Source organism: Peromyscus californicus, unplaced genomic scaffold, assembly GCF_007827085.1.
Source record: "Peromyscus californicus insignis strain IS unplaced genomic scaffold, ASM782708v3 Scaffold_21__1_contigs__length_65335640, whole genome shotgun sequence".
NCBI lineage: Eukaryota > Metazoa > Chordata > Mammalia > Rodentia > Cricetidae > Peromyscus > Peromyscus californicus.
This window is the reverse complement of record NW_026294514.1, coordinates 20,375,359-20,396,893: the sequence shown is the minus strand read 5'-3', so window position 1 is coordinate 20,396,893 and position 21,535 is coordinate 20,375,359. Positions and strand designations below refer to the sequence as shown.

General features: G+C 46.6%; 1 protein-coding gene across 1 annotated transcript in view; it reads left to right on the top strand.

The window, feature by feature from the left end:
* Positions 1 to 5,805: 5,805 nt before the first annotated feature.
* Lancl1 (LanC like glutathione S-transferase 1) overlaps positions 5,806 to 21,535 on the top strand; it is a 36,756-nt gene continuing 21,026 nt past the window's right edge. The window contains exons 1-2 of the mRNA XM_052749745.1: positions 5,806 to 6,191; positions 10,562 to 10,679. Of these exons, the coding sequence (XP_052605705.1) occupies positions 6,111 to 6,191; positions 10,562 to 10,679 (199 nt within the window). The 5' untranslated portion in view covers positions 5,806 to 6,110. The remainder of the gene's footprint in view (positions 6,192 to 10,561; positions 10,680 to 21,535) is intronic.

Sequence of the window (21,535 nt, the reverse complement as noted above, 5' to 3'; positions counted from 1 at the left end):
TAGATTCTTAAGCCTCCTCCCTGGTCTGTGAGCTCTATTTCCAGATACACGTAGCCCTCCTGAGGCAGCTTCTTTGGCTTCTCACTATAAACCTTAATGTGAGTCCACAGTTCCTGACCTTGACGTCTGACCTCTTGATTCTTATAGCAAACAGAAAAGGAAAACAAAGTTTAAGTAGCACGGCTATTGGGAAAGCTGGAAGTTTTTAATGCTTTCTTTTAGTGACTGAAAACTGCCTACTGCAAGGCAAGTCTGTAACTTGACACGAAGCACTCTAATTACTGCTGCCTCCTCCTCAGCCAGTGGGACAGGCTGGTCTGAATCCCAAACAGGGACAAACCAAGGATGAAGATGTATCACCTCACGGCATGCATTTGTGTGTTGTGTTGTGTTGTGAGGATGGAAGTAAATGCAATTTACCTTGCTAGTGGTTTCTGAGGGCCCAAGAGGTGGCTCAGTGAATAAAGATACTTGCTGCCAAGCCTGGCAACCCAAATTCAATCCCTAGAACCCACGCAGAGAAAAGGAAATAAAGAAAAAGAACAAAGTCCCTCAAGTTGTCCTCTAACCTCCACACACAGCACGCATGCGCGCGCGCACACACACACAGCACGCATGCGCGCGCACACACACACACACACACACACACACACACACACAGCACGCATGCGCGCGCGCACACACACACACACACACACACACACACACACACACACACACACACCACAAATAAAGGTAATAAAAAATTAAAATATATTCTTTTTTTTTTTTTTCGAGACAGGGTTTCTCTGTGTAGCTTTGCGCCTAAAATATATTCTTAACTTGGAATGTTTTCTGATTTTGAGAAGGATCCCAGGTGCAGGTCCAGGGCCATGATAGTTTTTCATCTGTGGCTTACCTATATATACCATGCATGCAGAAAACAAGGTCTGTGTAACCTCAACAACACAACACAGGCACGTGTTCTCAACAACAGAAGGGAAAGCCTCTCTCTTCTTGCTCCTAAAGACATGAGCTGTGGGGTTGATCAAGATCCCTTCAAAAGGGTTAATAGGAAATGGAGAAAACTGTCTAAATGTTTGAACATCTTCGACCAACTTTCTAGACTTGCAATCTTTTTAATCTCCCAGAGAAGCCCAGCACCCCTGTGTTTCATATAACAGGAGCTCTTGCCCAGCAGTTATAGGTACAAAGAAACCTGTCAGCACACTGATAACAGTCCTGACCAGGCAGGGAGGCAGTGTTGTCTGTACCACAGGAAACACGGTCTCCAGGAAATTAAAAGTGTACCATGGTGTGCTTGGTGAATGTCTGTTTGCATGCCTGTCTCCTCTGCCGCCAATAGTACTTCCAATCAGTGGGGTCAGTGTGATGGGAAAATCAGGAAGTTGCTCCAGTTGTTCATAGCCCCAACTGGATGTTACACCAACAGGACAGTAATAGTAAAGTTAGACTTAGATAATTGCTCATTTATAGCTTTTTGATCTGGAAAGAAATAGACTACTCTTAAAATAAGATAAAATCAGGTAGAAGTGGAGGAATAAATAAAAGCCATTGGCCATATATGTGTGTGTGTGTGTGTGTGTGTGTGTGTGTGTGTGTGTGTGTGTGTTATAGAGGAGATGTTTCTAAAAGAGGGACTAATATAGAGTCTCATGGTCTATCTCCTCCCATAGTTCAATGATATAACTAACGAAGTTCAAGGGAATGCACCATAGGCAGCCACAGTGCCATCGACAAGGACAGAGGCAGGGCCGGGGAGGGAGGAGCACAGAAACAAAACTGTGCTGCTCTCTGCTAGCAGGCAGGTACTATCAGTTATCAGCACTTTCACTGTGCATAAGAGACCACTACCCACCAAACCAGGCATCTCCTTTGTACATCAAAGCTGGACTCAGAGTAGGTCAAAAGATGACCTCATTTCATAGCTCCCTAGGCAGTCAGTCACAGCCAGGAGGCTTAATGCTTACCAGTGGAGACATGAAGTGGGTGATGGATTCCACTGCTAGCCTGTACATGCCTGACCTCCCCTCAGGCAGGAACACAGGTGTGCCTCTGACCATCATGGACAGTGTGAGAAGGGTAACACACTGAAGTGGAAGAAATCTACAATCCTGAATGGTGACACGGAACAAAGCTAACCTAAACTAAGAGATGTGCTTGAAGCCCCTTCCCAACTGTGACTTAGATTTCACCCTCGTCCCTGCTGTGGTGTTTGGAGATTTGAGGTCTGAAGATAGAAATAGCAAACCCTCAGATGATCCTGGCTTTCTTGACTTAATATTAATCTTCCCAAATTTCTGCAAGTATCCCCCATTTTAAAGGCAATGGTACAATGGATATTTTCTGAGAGTTTATATAGGACAGCTTTACAAATTTAAGAGATGGAATATTATAAAATAGACATACTTAAAAATCACTCCTAATATATTAAAAGTGGAAAGTCCTTGAGAAATTCAATCAGTCAAACCCGTGTCAGGCACAAATGTGTTCAGCCACCATAAATACTACAGGTGAACAGATAGGGACCATGACGGGTGGGATTTCAGCCCCCAAACTCACACAGGGCTATTCTAACTCCAGATATGTCAGCATGACTACTGTTAGAGACAGTCTTTAAATCGGTAATGAAAATTAACAAATGACGGGGGTCCTTGTGGGAGACAGGACACAGACAATGTAGACTAAACATGGTCAACTTAGACTATTAGACAATCAATGCTAGACAGGTAAGGATGACAGAAACTAATTGGTCCCAACAGAAGCAAGATAAACTAGTTCAGTGGTTCTAGAAAGCAATCTAGCAGTATTAGGGAAATTAATTTTGAGAATGTCCTATGATCCAGAAGTTGACTTCTGGTATATATAAAATGCTTATACCTAATCTATAATGATGATGATAATAATAATAATAATAAGAAGAAGAAGAAGAAGAAGAAGAAGAAGAAGAAGGAGAAGGAGAAGGAGAAGGAGAAGGAGAAGGAGAAGGAGAAGGAGAAGGAGAAGGAGAAGGAGAAGAAGAAGAAGAAGAAGAAGAAGAAGAAGAAGAAGAAGAAGAAGAAGAAGAAGAAGAAGAAGGAGAAGGAGAGGAGGAGGAGAGGAGAAGAAGAAGAGGAGGAGGAGGAGGATGTGCCTAGGCCTGGAGAGATATCTTCAGGGGTAAGAGTGCTTACTGAACACACATGAAGGTGTGAATTCAGATCCCCAGCACCCATATAAAAACCAAATGTACAAATCCACGATCCCAGCTTTGGGGTTGGTGGACACAGGAGACTCTCTGGGATTGAGCTGACTGTAGCCAAGGAGAAAAACAGCAATCTCCGGGCTCAGTGAGACACTCTGTCTCAGTGAAACGAGGCAGGGTGACACAGGACGCCACAACCGCCTCCGGCTTCCCTACAGGAGTGCCTCTGCTCCCAGTGTCAGCAGTGCTGACGCTGGAACTGAGCATCTCATTGTACTGTCCACCTGGCACATGCTTCTTTCAACCACCAACACTCCCCTTCCAGATTTTCAAACTTCCTCCATCCAGGCCCTACTCCCATCTTTCTGTCCACTGTCACCTTGTCAAACATTGTCTCATGCTAAATGTTCTGCTATCATGAAACATTCCTTCTGATAGCATTTAGGCATCTGTACTGGCCTGCCCTTAGGGTCCTGACAGGATATGTCCTCAGCTGTAGCCACTAAGAGCACCCCCTGTGTGCACTCACTACATTTCCCTATAAAAGGCAGGCCTTGCCCACCTCCTGTCTCTTTCTCTTTCTTCATTCTAGTCCCCAGGTATCCTGGACTGGTCTCTACCCACTTCTCTGTCCTTTCTCTCTCCTCCCCTCAATAAACCTCCCACTTGGGCCCCGTTATATGGTGTGACTCCTTCCCACCGTTTTTAAATTGTAACACCTTCTATAAACTGTTAGTGTATTCCAATGTCGCTGGACTTTCAATCGCTCATGTAAAGACTGTGATGGGATATCTTGACACTGAACTTGCAATAACTACAGAAAGAAGAGCTGATAAAATGCTCAGTCTCCTCTTCCTTTCGTCTTTTAGACGTGCTCCTCTAAACCTCCATCTTTTCAGCTTAATGTTCACTAAGGACCTTCATTAACTCTCCATGAATGTGCTGAGGGAACTGAGCTAATGAATTTTCTGAGAGATCAAAAGTTATAAGAAGACAAAAACCCTAAAACTTTTAAGTAAGTCTAAGGCAGAGTTTGGGGGGTGGCAACTTCACAGGGAAGAACTGGGGACAACCTGAAGAAGAGGAAGTTCATGAACAGTGAGAGGCCTGAGGTTTGTGCCCATTAATCAAGAGAGAGGGGAAAGAATTGACTTTTTGTTTTTTTATTTTATGCTTCCCCTCTGGCCATGTGGGGAGGGAGGGGGTAGGGTGAGGGGGAGTGCACTTGTGTGTAGGTGTCCAGTTAGGCCAAAAGAGGGCACTGAATCTCCTGGAGTTCTGTTGATTGTAGGCTTTTAAGGTGTGTTACATTTGTTTATGCTGTGGAACATTTGTTTAAAGATGCAAAGATGTGTTGCATTCTTTTATGTTGTGTTTTGTTTAACTCTGTGAAGCTGTGTTACTGTGCCTGCCTGTCTAAAACACCTGATGGTCTAATAAGGAGCTGAATGGCCAATAGCAAGGCAGAAGAAAGGATGGGTGGGGCTGGCAGGTAGAGAGAATAAACAGAAGGAGAAATCTGGGAGGAGAAGGAGCAAGAGAACAAGGAGAGGAAGACTCCAGGGGCCAGCCACCCAGCTACACAGACAGACACCAAGTAAAAAGGAAAGAAAAGGTATACAGAAATAGAGGAAGGTGAAAGCCCAGAGGCAAAGCTAGATGGGACAATTTCTAGACAAAGCTAGAAACAAGCCAAGCCAAGGCCAGGAATTTACAATTAAGAATAAGCCTCTATATGTGTGACTTATTTGCAAGCTGGGTGGCAGCCCAATATGGGTGCTGGGAATCAAACTCTAGTCCTCCTCAAGGGCAGCAAGAGCTCTTAGCCACCAGGCATCTCTCCTGCCCAGACAGAAAATTGAACTGTATTCCCACATTCTTTGAACAGAGAGGGTCTAATGTGTCCCCCAGTAGGATTTAATTTCAAACAAAAACTTTTCAACCACGGAGAGTGTTAAGCATGGAGATGGCTCTCCATTCTTTGTCCTTCATTATTTTTTAAAGGCTTCAAAAATAGAACTAGAGTCTAATTTAGGCTAAAGAGCTGGTTCAGTGTCCTAAGAGCAGAGATTTGAGTTTTTGCATAAATTCCTTGATGTTTTTGTGAGTTGTCCGTTGGTGCTTCTACAATGTCTTGAAGTGTCCCCAACGTATTTAAAACATCTTGCTTTTGTGGTGATGGTGCTGGCTGAGTGGTTTGTTGTTGTTCCTTCCATTGTCCCTTCTGTGTCTCCTTTTTTCCTCCTTTTAGACATGCAATTTTAAAAAGTGCATCAGGTGTCTGCAGACAGTGCCCCAATTTCAGCTGTGTTAAAGGCTAGGGTGTTGAGATTTGAAAGCGATCCTTTCCTCCTGCAGGCGAACGGGGCTTCGAACTCCTGGGATCTGGAACTGAATTGGCTGTCTTTCACAACGTGTTTACAAAGGAGGGTAGCAAACGCGGGGCGGGAGGGCCCACCACCGCTCCCGGGCGGGGAGTGAAAGGTGCCTCCCCGAGCTTCAGAAAGCAGGCTGTGCCTTTAAGACCCCGAAGTCGGGAGGCGGGCCTCCGCCTCAGCGTGCCCGCTGATTGGCCGGGTCTACAGGAAGTGGGCGGGGGGACGCGCCGCGTCTGTTGTTGTCGGCGCGGTGCGGGTTGCGGAGGCCGGCCGGAGAGGCGTGCGAGCCCCGTGGTCGGCCTGTGGCTCCCCCCCCCCGACTCGTGGGCGCGGGACGTGGGTGGAAGACGGGCCCCCCTGCTCCCGCGGGGCTCAGCGCCGCGGCCGCCGTTGCGCGAGCGTGCCGAGCCGCTGTGGGCCGGGGTCCGCTCGGAGGGAAGGGGCTGCGGGAGTGCCCGCCAGCGCGTTGGCGTCCCGGCCCGGAGCCCCGGCGCCCCTTGAGAGCTCTCTTTCCCCTGTTCTGCAGGTTCGCGGGCGGCGGCGGCGTCATGGCTCAGCGGGCCTTCCCGAACCCTTACGCCGACTATAACAAGTCCCTGGCCGAATGCTACTTTGATTCTACGGGGAGGGTGAGTTGAGGCTGGCCTGCATCGCCTCCTACCCCCCCCCCTTTCCCCACCCCACCCCACCCCCGGCGGGGAGGGGGAAGCTCCGGAGGAGGACCACACTCCTGCCTGGAAGATGGGGCGCGCTCATCCATCCCTTGCCAAAGATGTGTGATTGGAGCGGAGTTACATAAGTGTCTAAGTCAGGATGTGCCGAGCCTTACCGTGATGGGTAGGGAATTTAAAAAAAAAAAAAAAAAAAAACCACTGTCAACCTCGTTAACAGTGGGAGAATAGCCTCGGGTATTAAGAATGTTAGTTATAAAAATTGTCTTCGAAGGGAGGTGAGGGACCTGGCTGTATATATTCACCCGTGCCACGTTATTCCTTAGTGAGCGTGCGCAAGTCTGGACAGAGTCATGAGAGCACATGGGCCTGTGGGGAGTTCGTCTTTCAGGGGTTGGTGCTGAGAGCAGTGTGACCGACGGGCCTGAAATAATTTGTGATTTTACTGTTTTTCGAAGCCATCTTTAAAGCTGGGGGGGGGCGGGGGCAAAGATTAGAAAAAATCATTTGTCCTTACACTGGTTTGCCTACGGAGAGGCACTTGGAGAGGAGAGTCTGGGGTGTGGCACCGAGGACCTGTTTTCTCATGCCTCCTTGGCGAGCTAGATTATTGGAAGGGATGCCTGCTTTTGGCAAATCCCTGAGAGAGAGCTGAAGAGTGTGCACTCACTGTGTAGCCCAGGCTGAACTCGAGATAGCCCAGGCTGACCTTGAAATCACTATCCTCCCGCCTCAGCCTCCCAAGTACTAGGATTGAAAGCGTAAGGCCACTGTATCCGATGGCCATAATTTTTTAAAAATTTTACCAGCTTATTTCTTTGAAACTTGTCGACGCTGCAGAGAGACATTTTAGGTGCTGTTAGGGTAGCGGATGGGGTTCACATCTGTCAGGTTTATGTGGCTCTGTCGCCTCACCTCTGCAAACACCTTAGTCATTCGGTAGAGGGGTGAAGGATGGAGGTGCCCTGTGGAAGGGAACTGAAGTGTGTGTGGAGCTGGGGTCCCTTATTTAAAGACTGGATTACCTGCTGGGACAGCGGTGTGTACTTGTCTGGAGCCCCTGTGGCCTTCCTGTCGCCATCTGGGCCTGTGTTCTGCCTCCCTCTGCAGATCTGAAGCTGAGGTATGAGTTAGTCCTGTCTGGTTGGAGGAAGGCTTGGTGCTTCATGATGACTTAGCAGAGGAGAGCGCTTGAAGAAGTGTCCTGATGATGGAACTTCACACTTGGGCTTTAGGCTGCTCATCAATCAATGCTTTTATACATTTAATTTGTGTGGGTTTTTCTGGTTTTGTTTTACTTTTTTTCCTTCAGAAGAAATGTATCCACTCATTGTATTGTGATGTGCAGGCCCATACATGTTACAGCCATTTAGACATCATAGGAGTCAGTTCCTGCCTTCTACCTTGTTGAGGCATGGTCTACTCTTTGTGCTGCTGAGCAGTGTGTTCCAGGCTAGCTGGACCACAGGCCTCTGGGTGATTCCTGTCCTTGCTCCCCATTTTGTTGTCGGAGTGCTGGGATTAAGGTGTATACTGCCACATTCAGCTTTTTATATCTTCTGAAATCAAATGCCGAGTCAGACTTTCATAGCTAATGTTTTGGTGCGCTGATACATCATCTCAGCCCGTTTGCTTTGAATTTTTGAATGCTAAGCTAAAACTCACTTTGTAGCTCAGTCTGGCTGGCCTTTAACTCAAATGATCCTCCTGCCTCAGCTTCCTGAGTACTAGTATCATAGGTGTGAGCCACCACATATGGCTCTCAACACTGATTCGTTCATTCATTTCTTGAAGTGTCTTACTATGTAGCTCAGGCATAGAGCTCATTATGAAGTCCAGGATGACCTCAAACTCACCAAGGTTCATCTACCTTCACCTCCTAAGTACTGGGATTAAAGGGATATGTCAAAAGACACAAATCCAAACTCTAAACCTGAATAACAAGGTTACATATAGTAAAACATAGTTTGGGGATCTACAAAGGAAGTCACATCCATGTTTTTAAAGTCCTTTAATGTTGCACCCAAAAGGCCAAACCATACAGCCCTGGATGCCTCCTGTCAACACAAGGATGTGGAAGGAGCTTCCTGGCATCTGCAGGGACTCTTCACATTTTCAATTTCAGTGATGGGGTATTGGCCACAGTCAGTATTTTCAGGCAGGTCACCTTTCTAAAGTCCATTATGTCTTACTAAATGTGTCTCAAGGCTTGTTGAAGTTTTAACCTTTTGGCAGAGATTGTTAAATAACAGGCAAGTGTCTTGTCAAGCTGTGGATTCTTAGTGGTGCTTTACACTGTGCCAGCCACAAACCTTATCAGAGATGCTCCGCAAAGGTGAATCTTTGAAGATTATTAGTGTTAGGACTTATGACACTGCCTTCTTACAGCCTTAAATGGCTCTTTCCATGTCCATGTGTGTGCAGGGAGGCATGCACATGTGTGGGTTAGAGGATAATGTCTGTTGCTCCCTGTGTGCTATCCTTTGTTTTTTTGTTTTGTTTGTTGTTGTTTGTTTGTTTTGAGATAGGACCTTTCAGGCATGGAGCTTGCCAAGTAGGCCAAGACTGGCTGTCCAATGAGCCCCAGGAATTAGCCTGTTTCCTCCTCCCCAGCTCTGAGATTATAAGCACATGCCAGCATGCCCCACTGTAAGCTCATGCCAGCATGGTCAACCAATAGTACATACCAGCATGCCCTGCTTTTATATATACTGGTTCTAGAGGTCAAACTCAATCTTTCATGCTTGTAAAGCAGACACTTTACTGACAGAGCCATCTCGCTAACCCAAGATGCTCTTCTTAAAAATGAGATTGTAGGGCCGTTGAGGTGGCTTGGCAGGTAAAGGCACTACCAGGCAAGCTGAGGAGCCAAGCCAAGCAGAAGGAGAGAGCTGACTCCTGCAGTTGTCCTCTGCCCTCTACCCATGTGCTTGCCATGCATGCACGAGCAGGTACCCACACCCAGACTAATAAAGAGACACTCTGCTGATGGCCAGTTCAAGTTTGATATTACAGTCTGCCCATGGTGAAACATGTTTCTGTACTTGTAATGCTCCTCAGCCCTGTTCTGAAATTTTACTGGTTTTGTGGAATCCCAGTATGAAGTCATAGCAAGTTCCTGAACAGTTGACACATTGAAGTGACTTTTTAAAGCACTCAGTCACTTAGAGTGTACAGTACTTTGAAGATGCCTTCTAGATGCTTTCATAAAGAATATGCCTTTTCGAGAAAACAGAAGAAATGGCCCTATAATTGGCAGCACTTGTTGCTCTTCACAGGACCTGGGTTCTATTCCCAGTGCCCCCATGGCAGCTCACAACTGTCTGTAACTCCAGTTTCAGGGGATCTGACACCTTCCTTGGCCTCCTAAGGCACCAGACACACATAGTTCACAGACAGGCAAACTATCACAAACCCATCATATATAATAAAAGTCAATCTGGAAAAAATGAAAAAGAATATACCTTTAGGGATATGACTTGTGAACCTCAGCCTGCCCATCAGTCTGTAGGCCCTCATTTGGTGTCACTAACCCCAGGGTTCCAGCATTAGAGTACACCCTTGGCACAGAGTGGATGACCTGTAAGAAAGCATGGGGCAGGTGTTACTCTCCAACTCCAGGAAGGTAGCTGCAGTAGGAAGTTAGGGGCTGAGCAAGGGCAATCAGCCAGTAATAGGAGGACACAGCCAGGCCTCTTGCCGCACAGTGTGCTGGTTGAGGGTCTCAATCTAGGCTTGATGTCCTTTGTGCTTAAGGTTCCTGATGATCACGGACTTGTTTTGCTTTTTAAAATGCTGCTTTATCCATCCTTAAAAGTAACAAAGAGTATTTCCTAAGGGGATTAATATTGTTACGGTTTGGCATCCAGCAGCTGAGATCCAGTGGGTGTCTTTAGCTTAATGTTTAAGAAAATGACTTCTACCTCGTGCAGTAGAGCACACCTTTAATCCCAGCACTGGGGAGTCAGAGGCAAGGGGATCTCTGAGTTCAAGGCCAGCCTGGTCTTTTCTTTTGACACAAGGTCTGATTGTGTAGCCTTGGCTAGTCTCAAAGTAGCTGTCCTCCTGCATCAGCCTACCAAATGCTGAGCTTGCAGGCACGTACTACCCTCACCTGGCTCATGGTAACTTTTTAAAATAAATATGTTGGCTTAAATAGTATGAGCTCCCAGCATGGTTTCTGGAAAAGCCAAACCTTTAAGGCTGTTTTAAGTTTTATGTGATATTTTATTTCCGTGAATAGAAAATGTCATCATGAAGCTACTATTAGCCTGTCAATGTGATTGACTTCTACTCTTTTTAAAAATGTTGTTCTTTAATTTCTATAGCTGACTCCTGAGTTCTCACAGCGCTTGAACAATAAAATTCGAGAGCTCCTTCAGCAAATGGAAAGAGGCCTAAAGTCAGCAGATCCTCGGGATGGCACTGGATACACCGGCTGGGCAGGTACAGAGCGCTGACTGAGCTAACGTGCACACTGGTGAGAGCCAGAGCAGGACTTCCCACAGCAGTTAGGTGTGGGCACAGCCTGTAGGCCCTCCTGTGCATCCTGGGAGTGCAGTGCTTCCCCACCCCACAGTCAGCCTTTGGTGTGAAGATTGTTTAGGGAGGCAAGCACACTGTGGGTGCTCATGTTCTTGTGAGAGAAAGATTGGAGGAAGTGGGAAAGAAAGCAAGGAAGAGCTGAGAGACCACAGTTCGCCTCCCTGCTGCAGACAGGAGGGTGCTGGCAGAATATTGAAGAAAGCCATCTAGGTGCGCAGCAATTCCCACGGTCTTTGAATAGTAGGGAACCTCCATTTTGAGCTATAGGACTTTGAGTCTGAAAATGCAGGTTCCTGGGCCCCACAGCAGAGCTTCTCAGTGATGCATAAGCAGAAGCCAGGAATGTGCATTTTACAAACAGATGTGGACGCTGATGTGTGGGCTGCTACCTAGAGCTGCTGTCTAGGAGAGGCTGGCTAACAACGGGCTCTTCATAACCCTCCTTAGTGTGAAGAGTCACATTTCCTTACAGGGTGGGGAAGACAGATGAAATCTGTAACCTAATTGGAGAGAGCAGTAGGCCAACCTTTTATTTATATGTTTGTTTGTTTATTGTTGAGACAGCGTCTCACTTTGTAACAGTCTTGGCTGGCCTGGAACTCACTGTGTAGATGAGGCTGTCCTCAAACTCACAGTGATCCACCTGCCTCCACCTAGAGCTGGCATTAAAGACATGTGTGTGCCACCATGCCTGGCCTAAGGCAAGATAACATTGGTCCAAACAGTTGAGTTTTAAGTTTGTTATGTATTTTAGAAGCTGAACACAGGAAATATTAAGCAGAGAATTAAAAAGTATTTTGTGTCAAGAAGGAAGATCTCCAAGTGTCATTTTTTACCTACTGTAATTTCAGTTATAGTGTCATTGACAGACTCAGCTCACTAATGAAGACTTTTACCGTCTTTATTTTAAAATAACAGAATTTGGAGAAAGCGGAATAAGTCCCCTCCACAGGTGCCATGACACTTCTCTGCCAGGTTATAGACTATAGGCCTAGGCTCAGATGCTTTCCTGGACATGGGAAATTTCCATTATTTATGACGTTTATTTTGTTGTCTCTGACGAGAGAAAGAGGCACAGACCGACCTGAGCAGATGGTTAGACATAGTTCCAGGGCAGATTACAAAAAGGACTCCAATCCCTGAGTCACCTGTTGACACGACTCATGTCATTATAAAGAACTTAGCCTGGGGGAGGGAGAGAGATGGTGGCTGACCGGTTCCGGGTTTGAGTGACTAACTTGACAAGGTCAGGAAAAGCCGTCCATCAGACGCCCTGCATTGCTAGGGTTAGTCGAGCAGCTAAAAGTCACACTCCCTCAGCAGAGTTGTTTTTTCTCCTCACTGGAATGTGCCTGGCGTAAGCTTTTTGACTGCGTATGTGGCGGCATCTCCTTCAGCTCTCGCTCTCTTACCCTCAGGCAGCTCGCTCTCAGTGCTGGCTCTGGGAAGAGCTGCCATGGCGAGCGGCTGAGGCAGATGGGCACACTGAGCAGTGAGGATGTCTTCAGTTGCTAGTGGGTTTCTGAGGAAGCATAGAATCTTGTAGATAAATTTGCTAATGGCTTTCGAGGCAAGGTTCCTAATGTCCCCTCATCGAACGCTGTTAAAATATCATTATTCCCACATAAAATAAACTGTCTCCTCCGGTGTTCTGATACATAAAAGGCTGTCCTGTGCCAGCATTCAGTCTGGAAATGTAAAGCTCTGAGTTGATTAAGATACAATGCTGATTCAACCACGGGAAATCATAATCTGTAAGCCTTCTGCAACCTTACAATTTATGGACTCCTGTCTAGTGACAGCTCATTTCATTTCTTCACGACTGAAGATTTAAAGGTACAGATGAGGCTCCCCAGCTCCCTGGTGTCTGTGTGCTGTCCACATGCTCAGCTAGCCTTGAAGATGAACAGGTTCTGGGGAAGGGAGGAAGCACTGTGTGTTTAGTACCACATTGTACTTACATCCAAACCCATGCAATCCCATAGCTTTTCCATTTTCTGTCTTTCAGTGAAACCTGAGACTCACAGGCACGGGGTACTTTAGCTTTCTGGCAGGGCGCCTCTGTGTGATGTGTGCGTTAGAAGATAAGCATTACAATTAGAAGCTTCCCATCTGGTCCCACCTAATAGTGTGGTCTGATAGTTAATTCTGGCTCGGCTAAGAGGAAACTTTGGAATGACCACATGTGTACAAAATATGTTATTAGTAAGGGTTACTATGTCCATGGTTAAACAAAACTTGGAGTAAATCAGGGGCTCAGGGTAAAGGGCCTGCTTCCCAAGCATGGGGCTGGAGTACCCCAGATCCCAAATAGAGAGCAAGAGAGCATAGCAGCCCGCTTGTAATCCCAAACCAAGCGCTCTGTAATTGTAGCACTCAGGAGGTGGAGATGGTATCCCGTGGCACACTGGCGAGCTAGACTGCCCAAATCTGCCAGCTTCAGGGTTATCAAGAGACTGTATCAGCAAACAAGGTATACAATGGCCGAGGAGAACACCTAACATCAACCTCTGGCCTCCACACACACTAGTCTACATGTGTGCAAACACATGCACACTACATGCAGATACACTAAAGAAAGTGGGGGAGGAGGGAGGTGGGCAGGCCTCACTTGTCAAACTGTTCTTCGAGGACTATCATGGCTTTTACTCTGAAATGGAACATGAGGATATTTCACAGAACCAAGAGTGTTAACTGTGTAGTTTCAGTCGAATTTAAACGTTACACCTATGAGATGCCATCATTAAGCCTCACACCCCTGGCATTTATCCTTTTACACTGTGGTAGAGAAGCAGAATTCTATGATCTTGGAAAGAAGAGTAGAGATCAAGGCACTGCTCCTGTGAACAGTCGCTCTGACATTGGCATGACAGAGTGGCAGTGCACGGACGTCAGTGCCCAGCGGGGAGAGCAGATCCCACCCCAGGTGCGCTCCTTAGCCCACTGCTCTGTGCCCGTGTGTATCTCCACCGTACGCAGTCTGTAATGCTCCCCTTTAATCCACTGCTCTGTGCCCGTGTGTATCTCCACCGGGAGCAGTCTGCAGAGGGTCTCCGTGTCAGAGCTGAGAAGTGGAAGCAGAGCGAGGCCAGTTCTGGGGTCACACAGACAGCAGGCGACAATGACAGGCTTCTGTCCTGCAAGCCTGCTTCCCGAGTCGTGTCCTTTGCCTTTGGAGTGAGTCTGTGTGCATGCTTCCTACCAACTACAACATTTGTATTCATCGTGTATGTTTGTAAGGGAAGATTTTCTCAAGATCTCTGAGATGGAATAGTCTGAGCCCTGACAACCTGGTACCTGTACTGTACATCATTTTAGAGTTGCTTATGACCAATCAGAGTTTAGTATTTTATTTAAAAAATATGAACAGATTTTGAAAAATAGAGAAACAAGCCTTATTACCAAGGCAGCAGAGGGACAGGTGATTACTGATATGCCTGCAGGTAGGTTATTAAGGATTGGGCATAAAGTAAGTTCTGGAAGTTTTTCTCAGTATTGCAGTAAAAAACTGAAATCTCTATTATTCTTTTGTAGAAAATGTGTTTTCCTATTTCCTGACCCTATATTTACACTCAGTGTAGATTCAAAATAAAACATTAATTGATCTAAAGAAGATTCTTCTCCTAATGGCTTGTATTTGAAAAGGGGTGTTGAGAATCTTTCAGGTGAGTTCTCATCCATCTAAAATCAGTCGGCAGCTGTTAATAAGTGACATTTCAAATGAACAGCCTCAGTTGTTTCACAGAATCTTCCTTTCCAATGTCTTACGTTGAAGAGCAGTGCACCGTGGTTGAGGTTGGCATGTGTCAGCAGGCAGCACTGGGCTGTGTGTTCACATCTCCATCCCCTCCCAGCAGACTAACAACTCACAGTTTAGGAGCTCGGGACGCATGTAGGTTACTTAGATACAGAAGACAGCAGGAGTAGAACCCTACAACCAAATCCGTGGCCAGCTGCTGGCTCCATGCTGCTGGCTCCGTGACGGGTCCAGCAATGTACAGGACACTCCAGAGGACATAGTGCACGTGCCACTGGGCTGAGCTGCCTTTTGTTCCAGGAAAGATCTTAGAATGGCATCCAGAGTTGAAATCACAAAAGACTAGTAAAGAGTTATTGTCATAAAGGGTTGATGGGCAAGGACGTGCCTCTGTTAAAAGTAGCGTTTACTAGGAAACACTGCTTCTCTGACAGATAACGGCAGAGGGTTAAGTAAACCCAAGGGAGGGCTGATCTCTCTGGTGTCTCTAGAAAGCATGAGGAAAAGTGCTAGCCTTCGTGAAATGTCACTTTTCCCCATTCCTCACTGATGATTCCTCGGAGAAATGGTGATCAGCCGACACTTTAGAAGAGAAAAAGCCATGTGCACACGGGGCTCACGGGGCTGGGGCTCTGAACGGCCTGGGCTAAGCTCCTGCTAACCAGCTCAGAAAGCTAATGAGGCTGCGATTGGCATGCATGTCCTCTCTCAAGCATTAGATAACGTTTTAAATAAGAAGAGCTGCAGCGTGATCCCTAGAGTAATATTAACTTGGGCTCTAAACGCAGGTCATTAGTGTTTCCAGACGCCGTTCACTCTGATCTGCCAAGTGTATAGCTGTTAGCTGCCACATTAGCATGTGGCTCTCAGTTACTGCTGACATGAGGTTTATTTGAAAGAAGTCATTCTGGCCAGTTGTCTTCTCTTTGCAATTTGATCTCTCTTTATTAGAAGCTCCCGTATCAGAGCCAGCATTTCAGTGTCTAATTGAGCCCTGAGCAGAGGTCCCCTTCACCTTCATGAGAAGCACCCATCCCTCTAAACCAGTGCCATTGAATGTGGGTGGACACTGGGTTCACTAGAGCCCTTTTTACCATCCCCTGACTGGATCAATAACTGCCAGGAGCATTGTCTGTTGACTTCTGAGTCACACCTCACAGCATATGATGTTGGTACCATTGTACTGTAGGTATGTTACTAAGGCACATGTTTGAAACAAGTGTGGGGTTTAGATGTCCAAAGGGTGTGGAGGTGAAACACAGAGAGCAGGTGACAGTGTTTGTAAGTAGACAAAAGAATTGGTAGAAGGGGAACTGAGGAGATTGTTCAATTGGATAAAGTACTTGGCATACAAGGATGGAAAGCAGAGTTCAGGTCCCTAGCAGCCATGTAAATTCTGGGCTGGTGTGATGCCTGCCTGTAATTCCAGCATTCTGGGTGTGGACACAGATCCCCAGAGTAGTCTGGGTAGCTAGACTTACGAGTTCAATTAAGAGGCCCGGACTCAATGAATAAGGTAGAGAGTAGCTGAGAAAGACCCCTGACATCAGCCTTGAGCCTGCATGTGCGCGCACACTCACACACATAAACATGTATACACACACACACACACACACACACACACACACACACACACACACACAAGAAATAGTAGAAAGGAAATCAGACTGACCTAAGCAATGACCATTCCAGACACCACTGAAAAGGCTGCAGCTGGGCCTGTCATTCCCACTGCAAAACCTTCCACTCAGCATAATGTCAGTCCATGGTGTTCAATAAGCATGGTTGCAGGATGAATGTTTGAAGGGAGTGCAGCTGCATCACTACTCTTTGCCGTTAACTGTGTAACCCAAAAGAACTAATCAAACTAGGTGCAAGGGAAAAAGAATGAAAATTCAGCTCAGCTCACATCTGTTAGGATGTGGTTCAGTTCATCGCAGCCCCAGTGTCAGGTCAAGCTGAGATGAGTTCAGGATTAGCTGACCAGTTTTACCATACCTGCTTTGTGACTAGGAAGAGTTCAGGGTTAGCTGACCAGTTTTACCATATCTGCTTTGTAACTAGTAAGAGTTCGGGATTAGCTGACCAGTTTTACCATACCTGCTTTGTGACTAGTAAGAGTTCGGATTAGCTGACCAGTTTTACCATACCTGCTTTGTGACTAGTAAGAGTTCAGGATTAGCTGACCAGTTTTACCAGATCTGCTTCGTGACTAGTAAGAGTTCGGGATTAGCTGACCAGTTTTACCAGATCTGCTTTGTAACTAGTAAGAGTTCGGGATTAGCTGACCAGTTTTACCAGATCTGCTTTGTGACTAGTAAGGCTGGTAAAGAGCCAATCATTGAGACCTGGCTTCTCTCATATCTTGACCAGAGTCAAGGAGCACCTGATAGTCCTGGGTTAGCATGTCTGCCTGGTTAACGGGAAGGGGGTGAACAGATGAGGACAGAGGACTCCAGAAGGCCAGTGAAAGGCCAGGTGCCTTCTGTGTAGAACAGTTCTCTGTCGTCACAGATCCGAAATGGGGGAGAGAGTGTGGTGCCCTCTGCACTCTGTCCCTTTAGATGAGAGATGAGGGATAGGATAAAGCGACCTAACATCCAGGGAGGTTCACTGCCTCATGGGATTGGACACGAGTCAGTGTATGCCAGGGACTAATCTGCGTGAGCCACGTGACTCAGTAAAAGCGTGCTAAGGTTTAGGAAATGGGCTGCATTTGCGCAGCCAGCAAGGGGAGAGGCAGTCTTCCACCCCTGAGCGGAGAGCCCATGTTCTTGCTACTTCAGCTTTCGTATAGCCTGTTATGCCAGTCCGATAAGAGGCTAGCAGTGCTTCTGTAGTTGACCTTTCCGAAGCAGAGGGCTGCTCAACACTGAGTGAAAGGAAGAGTGTGTAAGGTTTCCTTTGTTCTTAAATCCTGGTTCCACAGTTGTATGGCAGCTGTGGAAATGGCTAAAAGGAAAAAAGACCCATGTTTGAAGGGCATGTTTGACCTTTTCCACGGCTCTTTGTTTGGGGTAATATTAAATGTAAGGTGCAGAATCGTCCCTGCTTTCTTCCCAGGTGCCTGTGTGGAAAACTCTGGGGGATTTGTGCAATCAGCAGCCCACAGTGGGCAGCACTGGTCTCACGACTGAGCAGATACCACTGTGGGTGCTCAACTGACACCCAGGTTGGATGGGTAGAGCTGTGCACAGTAAAGAAAAACTGCTGCCCCGATGGCACCTAATTGTGTTGATGAAACGTGCACATTCCCAATCATTGACACATCAGATTGGGCAACAGTTCTGAAATTAGAGTAGAAAGCACCAACTTGATACAGAAAGGCAGGTGGTTATGGGTAATGGGAGTTCATCAGGGGTTTTCATTTATATTCCCCAAATCTGAAATGAAGAAAACATAGTAATTAGTGAACTTTTGAAGTTTCAATGAGCAATTTCAGTTAAATTGGAATTCTCCCTCCCTTCTCCTTTAGTAATTATCTGACTTTCCAAACTACTGAGTGCTAGGGAACCTCTCCCTAAAGGTCTGCACTCTTCACAACGTGTTCCTACCATAATGCCTCTAGCTTTCAGAGCCCCTGACCTGCCGGGAGCTGACATACTCTGGCAAAGGTACCACTGCCGACGGGTTGTGGAATAAATGAGAAGTGTTAAGATGTAATCTCAGCATTACAGAGACACATTTGGAGATTTTATCATGTCCGTATACGTTAGAGACGCAGTGAGGTCTTGATTGGTCAAGAAGAATAGAACTAATGATCCCGCAGAAACGCACAGGCTCAGTATTAACTACTTCCCAGCACTGGCTATCCCACAGCACTGCCGAGGATCGGGAGCCGAGTAAGGAAATTGTAGACTTAGAAGTGTCCCTGAACAGTTGGCCCCCCCACCTCCCAGAGTGGCGGCTCTGGAAAGGAACAGCAGAGCAGGCCGGCACTGATGCTCTTACAGCAGCCTTTTTTGATCTTGTGGTGTATTTTTTCCTTCTTAAAGTAAATTAGTTATGAACATTGCAAAGCCACATTTATAGGGGGAGTTAGAGGCTGCTCCTTATGCAAAGGAACACTTAGCCCTGCTCGGTAGGGTAGTCGTGTTAGAACATTTTGCTCAGTGGAAATGGTAGATTGCTGTCACCACGGCAGCTGCTGGCCAAGTGTAGGTGTTGACCATTTGTGACGTGGCAGTGTAACTGGAAATGTGTGAAAATGTGTTTCCTGTTTAATGAACTGAAGTGTCTATAATTAGAGAGCAGGGGCTGGCATCAGATGCTTGGGACCAGAGTGAGAGCTGGCTTCCAGAGCGCTAACATGCCTCAGTTTCTCCTGGCCTCCCAGACCACAGACTGGCAGGTTGGCTTGCTTTGCTTTGTTTTAAGGAAAGACGATTCTCCATTACCCTCCATCTGCTCCTGACACACATTGGGAACTATTGCCGACTTCAGTTACACAACATTAAGATGTTTCCCAGATGCTTACCGATCACATTTTTTTGACCATAGGATTCATAAATAAATGTTGTCTAATTAGATTTTTGCTTGATCCACTTCTTCATGTCTTCCCTTCTCTCAGATTATACTCTCCTTTAAGATGCATGTTTTAGCCATGTTTATGAGCAAAGCTGAGAAACAGTACAAACCGACAGCCTTAACTTACACAGCTTAAAGACACTAAGTTTTCATGCTTAGCAAATAGGATACAAAGAAACTTTATCTGGTGCTCAGATGTAAATTGAAGAACTCAATTACAAATGGCTTATCTTATTTAAAGAAGTTGTGTGTTCTGTGATAGATTTACACACTGACAGATGCAACTCTGTGCTGAGGCTCTTGTCCTTTTGTGTTGTGTCTTAGGTTTTCTGTCGCTGTGATGAAGCACCATGACCAAAAAGCAAGTTGGGGAGGAAAGGGTTTATTTGGCTGTTCATCAGTGAAAGAAGTCAGGGCAGGAACTCAAACAGGGCAGGATCCTGGTGGCAGGAGCTGATACAGATGTCATGGAGGGGAGCTGCTTACTGGCTTGCTCCACATGGCTTGCTCAGCCTGCTTTCTTATAGAACCCAGGACCACCGGCCCAGAGATGGCCCCACCCACCATGGGCTGGGCCCTTCCCCATTGATCACTAATTGAGAAAATGCCTTACAGCTGGATCTCATGGAGGCATTTCCTCAGCTGAGGCTCCTTCCTGTGATGACTTGTGTCAAACTGACACACAAAACCAGTCAGCACATGTTATCATAGAAGTATTTTTCCTCGTGACATTGAGTCTCCTTTAAAGACTTGAATGTATTTAAAGATGTGCGTCTCCATGGACACAGTGGTGATCTCTTGAGAACCTGCTGTCTGCTGGGTGCTGCCATGCTGGTGGTGGCCACGGAGTTGTGGAACTGGGGACATTCAGGAGCCATCATGAAATCTGCCCATCACTCATCCCCACCAAGTTCTCTTGCTTTTCCTCTTAGGCAGGTTCATTCTCACTGCATCTCTCTTCTCCCCCTTGCCCTGAGTCTCACCCTGACTCTTGAAGCATCCTCCTAACTACACTTGGGCATCCACTGCTCCAACCCCTACAGGGCAGCTATCATGATTTTTTTTTTTTTAATACCATTATGCTGTTGTGCTTCAAATGATGCATTTCAAACGAAACTGCCATCATCCACTGGCTACACCTGCTACACAGCTTTGCTACCTCCCTAGCTTTGGAAAGAGTGCTGTTCTTTAGGACCGGTCTTACAAGCCTTAATAAGGCGGAAGGTCTCTCTTGTGTTAGTATTCAGAGTAGGGTCCAGTGTGTCGGATTTTAGCTCTCAGGGCACTAGGCCACCATCTGTGCCTCACCAGCATCCTAACAGAGTTTCCAGTTCATGGTCTACAGTTCCTGTGCTGACTACACCATCACGTCTGCGTTCCAGACAGGAAGGAAGTAGAAGGAAGGATACATACTCACTGGGGAGAGCCTAGCCAGAGGCTGCAGGTTTAACTACCTTGAAATCTAGGGTATGGTTGTTGAGGGGAAATGGGTGTGCATTGAGAGAACCACTTATATTTCTGTTACAAGAAGTAAACCTTCGTATCACAAATGAGAATTAAAAAAAAAAATTGTCTGAAATGGAAAGAATTAACAAATAACACCTGGGCTTTCTCTTAGACTTTGGAGGCGGAGAGTCAAACAGGTAGATGAGATCATTGATGGTAGCTGCCTCTGGAAGGCAGGAGCGGGCCAAGGAAAGGACCAGAGTCTGTGTGCTCAGCCCTTCACTGCTATCTGACTTCCAGTGAACAGCATGTATACTTGTATAAAGTCTTAACACCTCAGCCAAGGCCAGACCTGTGACTCTATCATCAGGACCACAGGCTGCATCTTGTTGTCCCACTTTGCCTGCTGTGTTTGCCTCTTTGGTATCTGCAGAGATAAAGATAGGCCTGTGCATACTGTCTGAGAATCAGGCTCAAGACATTTGGCCTCAGGTAGTTCATTTCCCCACTTTTTCTATTATTAAATTTAAAAATGTCGATGAGAAATGAAATATCTCTGAGCGAGCTGGTTTACAAGCAGGTCTGAGGAAATTGGCAGCAGCATTCAGCACTTACAGCCCTTCCCATCCATGGGTGCTTTGCCGAGGAAGAAACCACACACTCTAGGAACAGACTGCCTAATCGAAATATGGCACAAGGGCCCAGAACAGGGGAAAGAGGGAAATGGAACCTGGGGCCATGAAATCCAAGAAGCTTAAGAAATAATTCTGTGCTCATCAGAAAAGAACCAACCAAAAGATTACCTGGTTTTCATGAGGAGTGAGTGCATCAGGTCTTCTTAGAACTGTGAGGTGTTTAGGAGGCACCCAGGCAGTGGGACTGGGACCCATCCTTGGTGCATGAGCTGGCTTTTTGGAACCTAGGGCCTATGCTGAGACACTTTGCTCAGCCTTGGTGCAGGGAGGAGGGGACTGGACCTGCCTCAACTGAATCTACCAGGCTGGGCTGACTCCCCAGGGGAGACCTT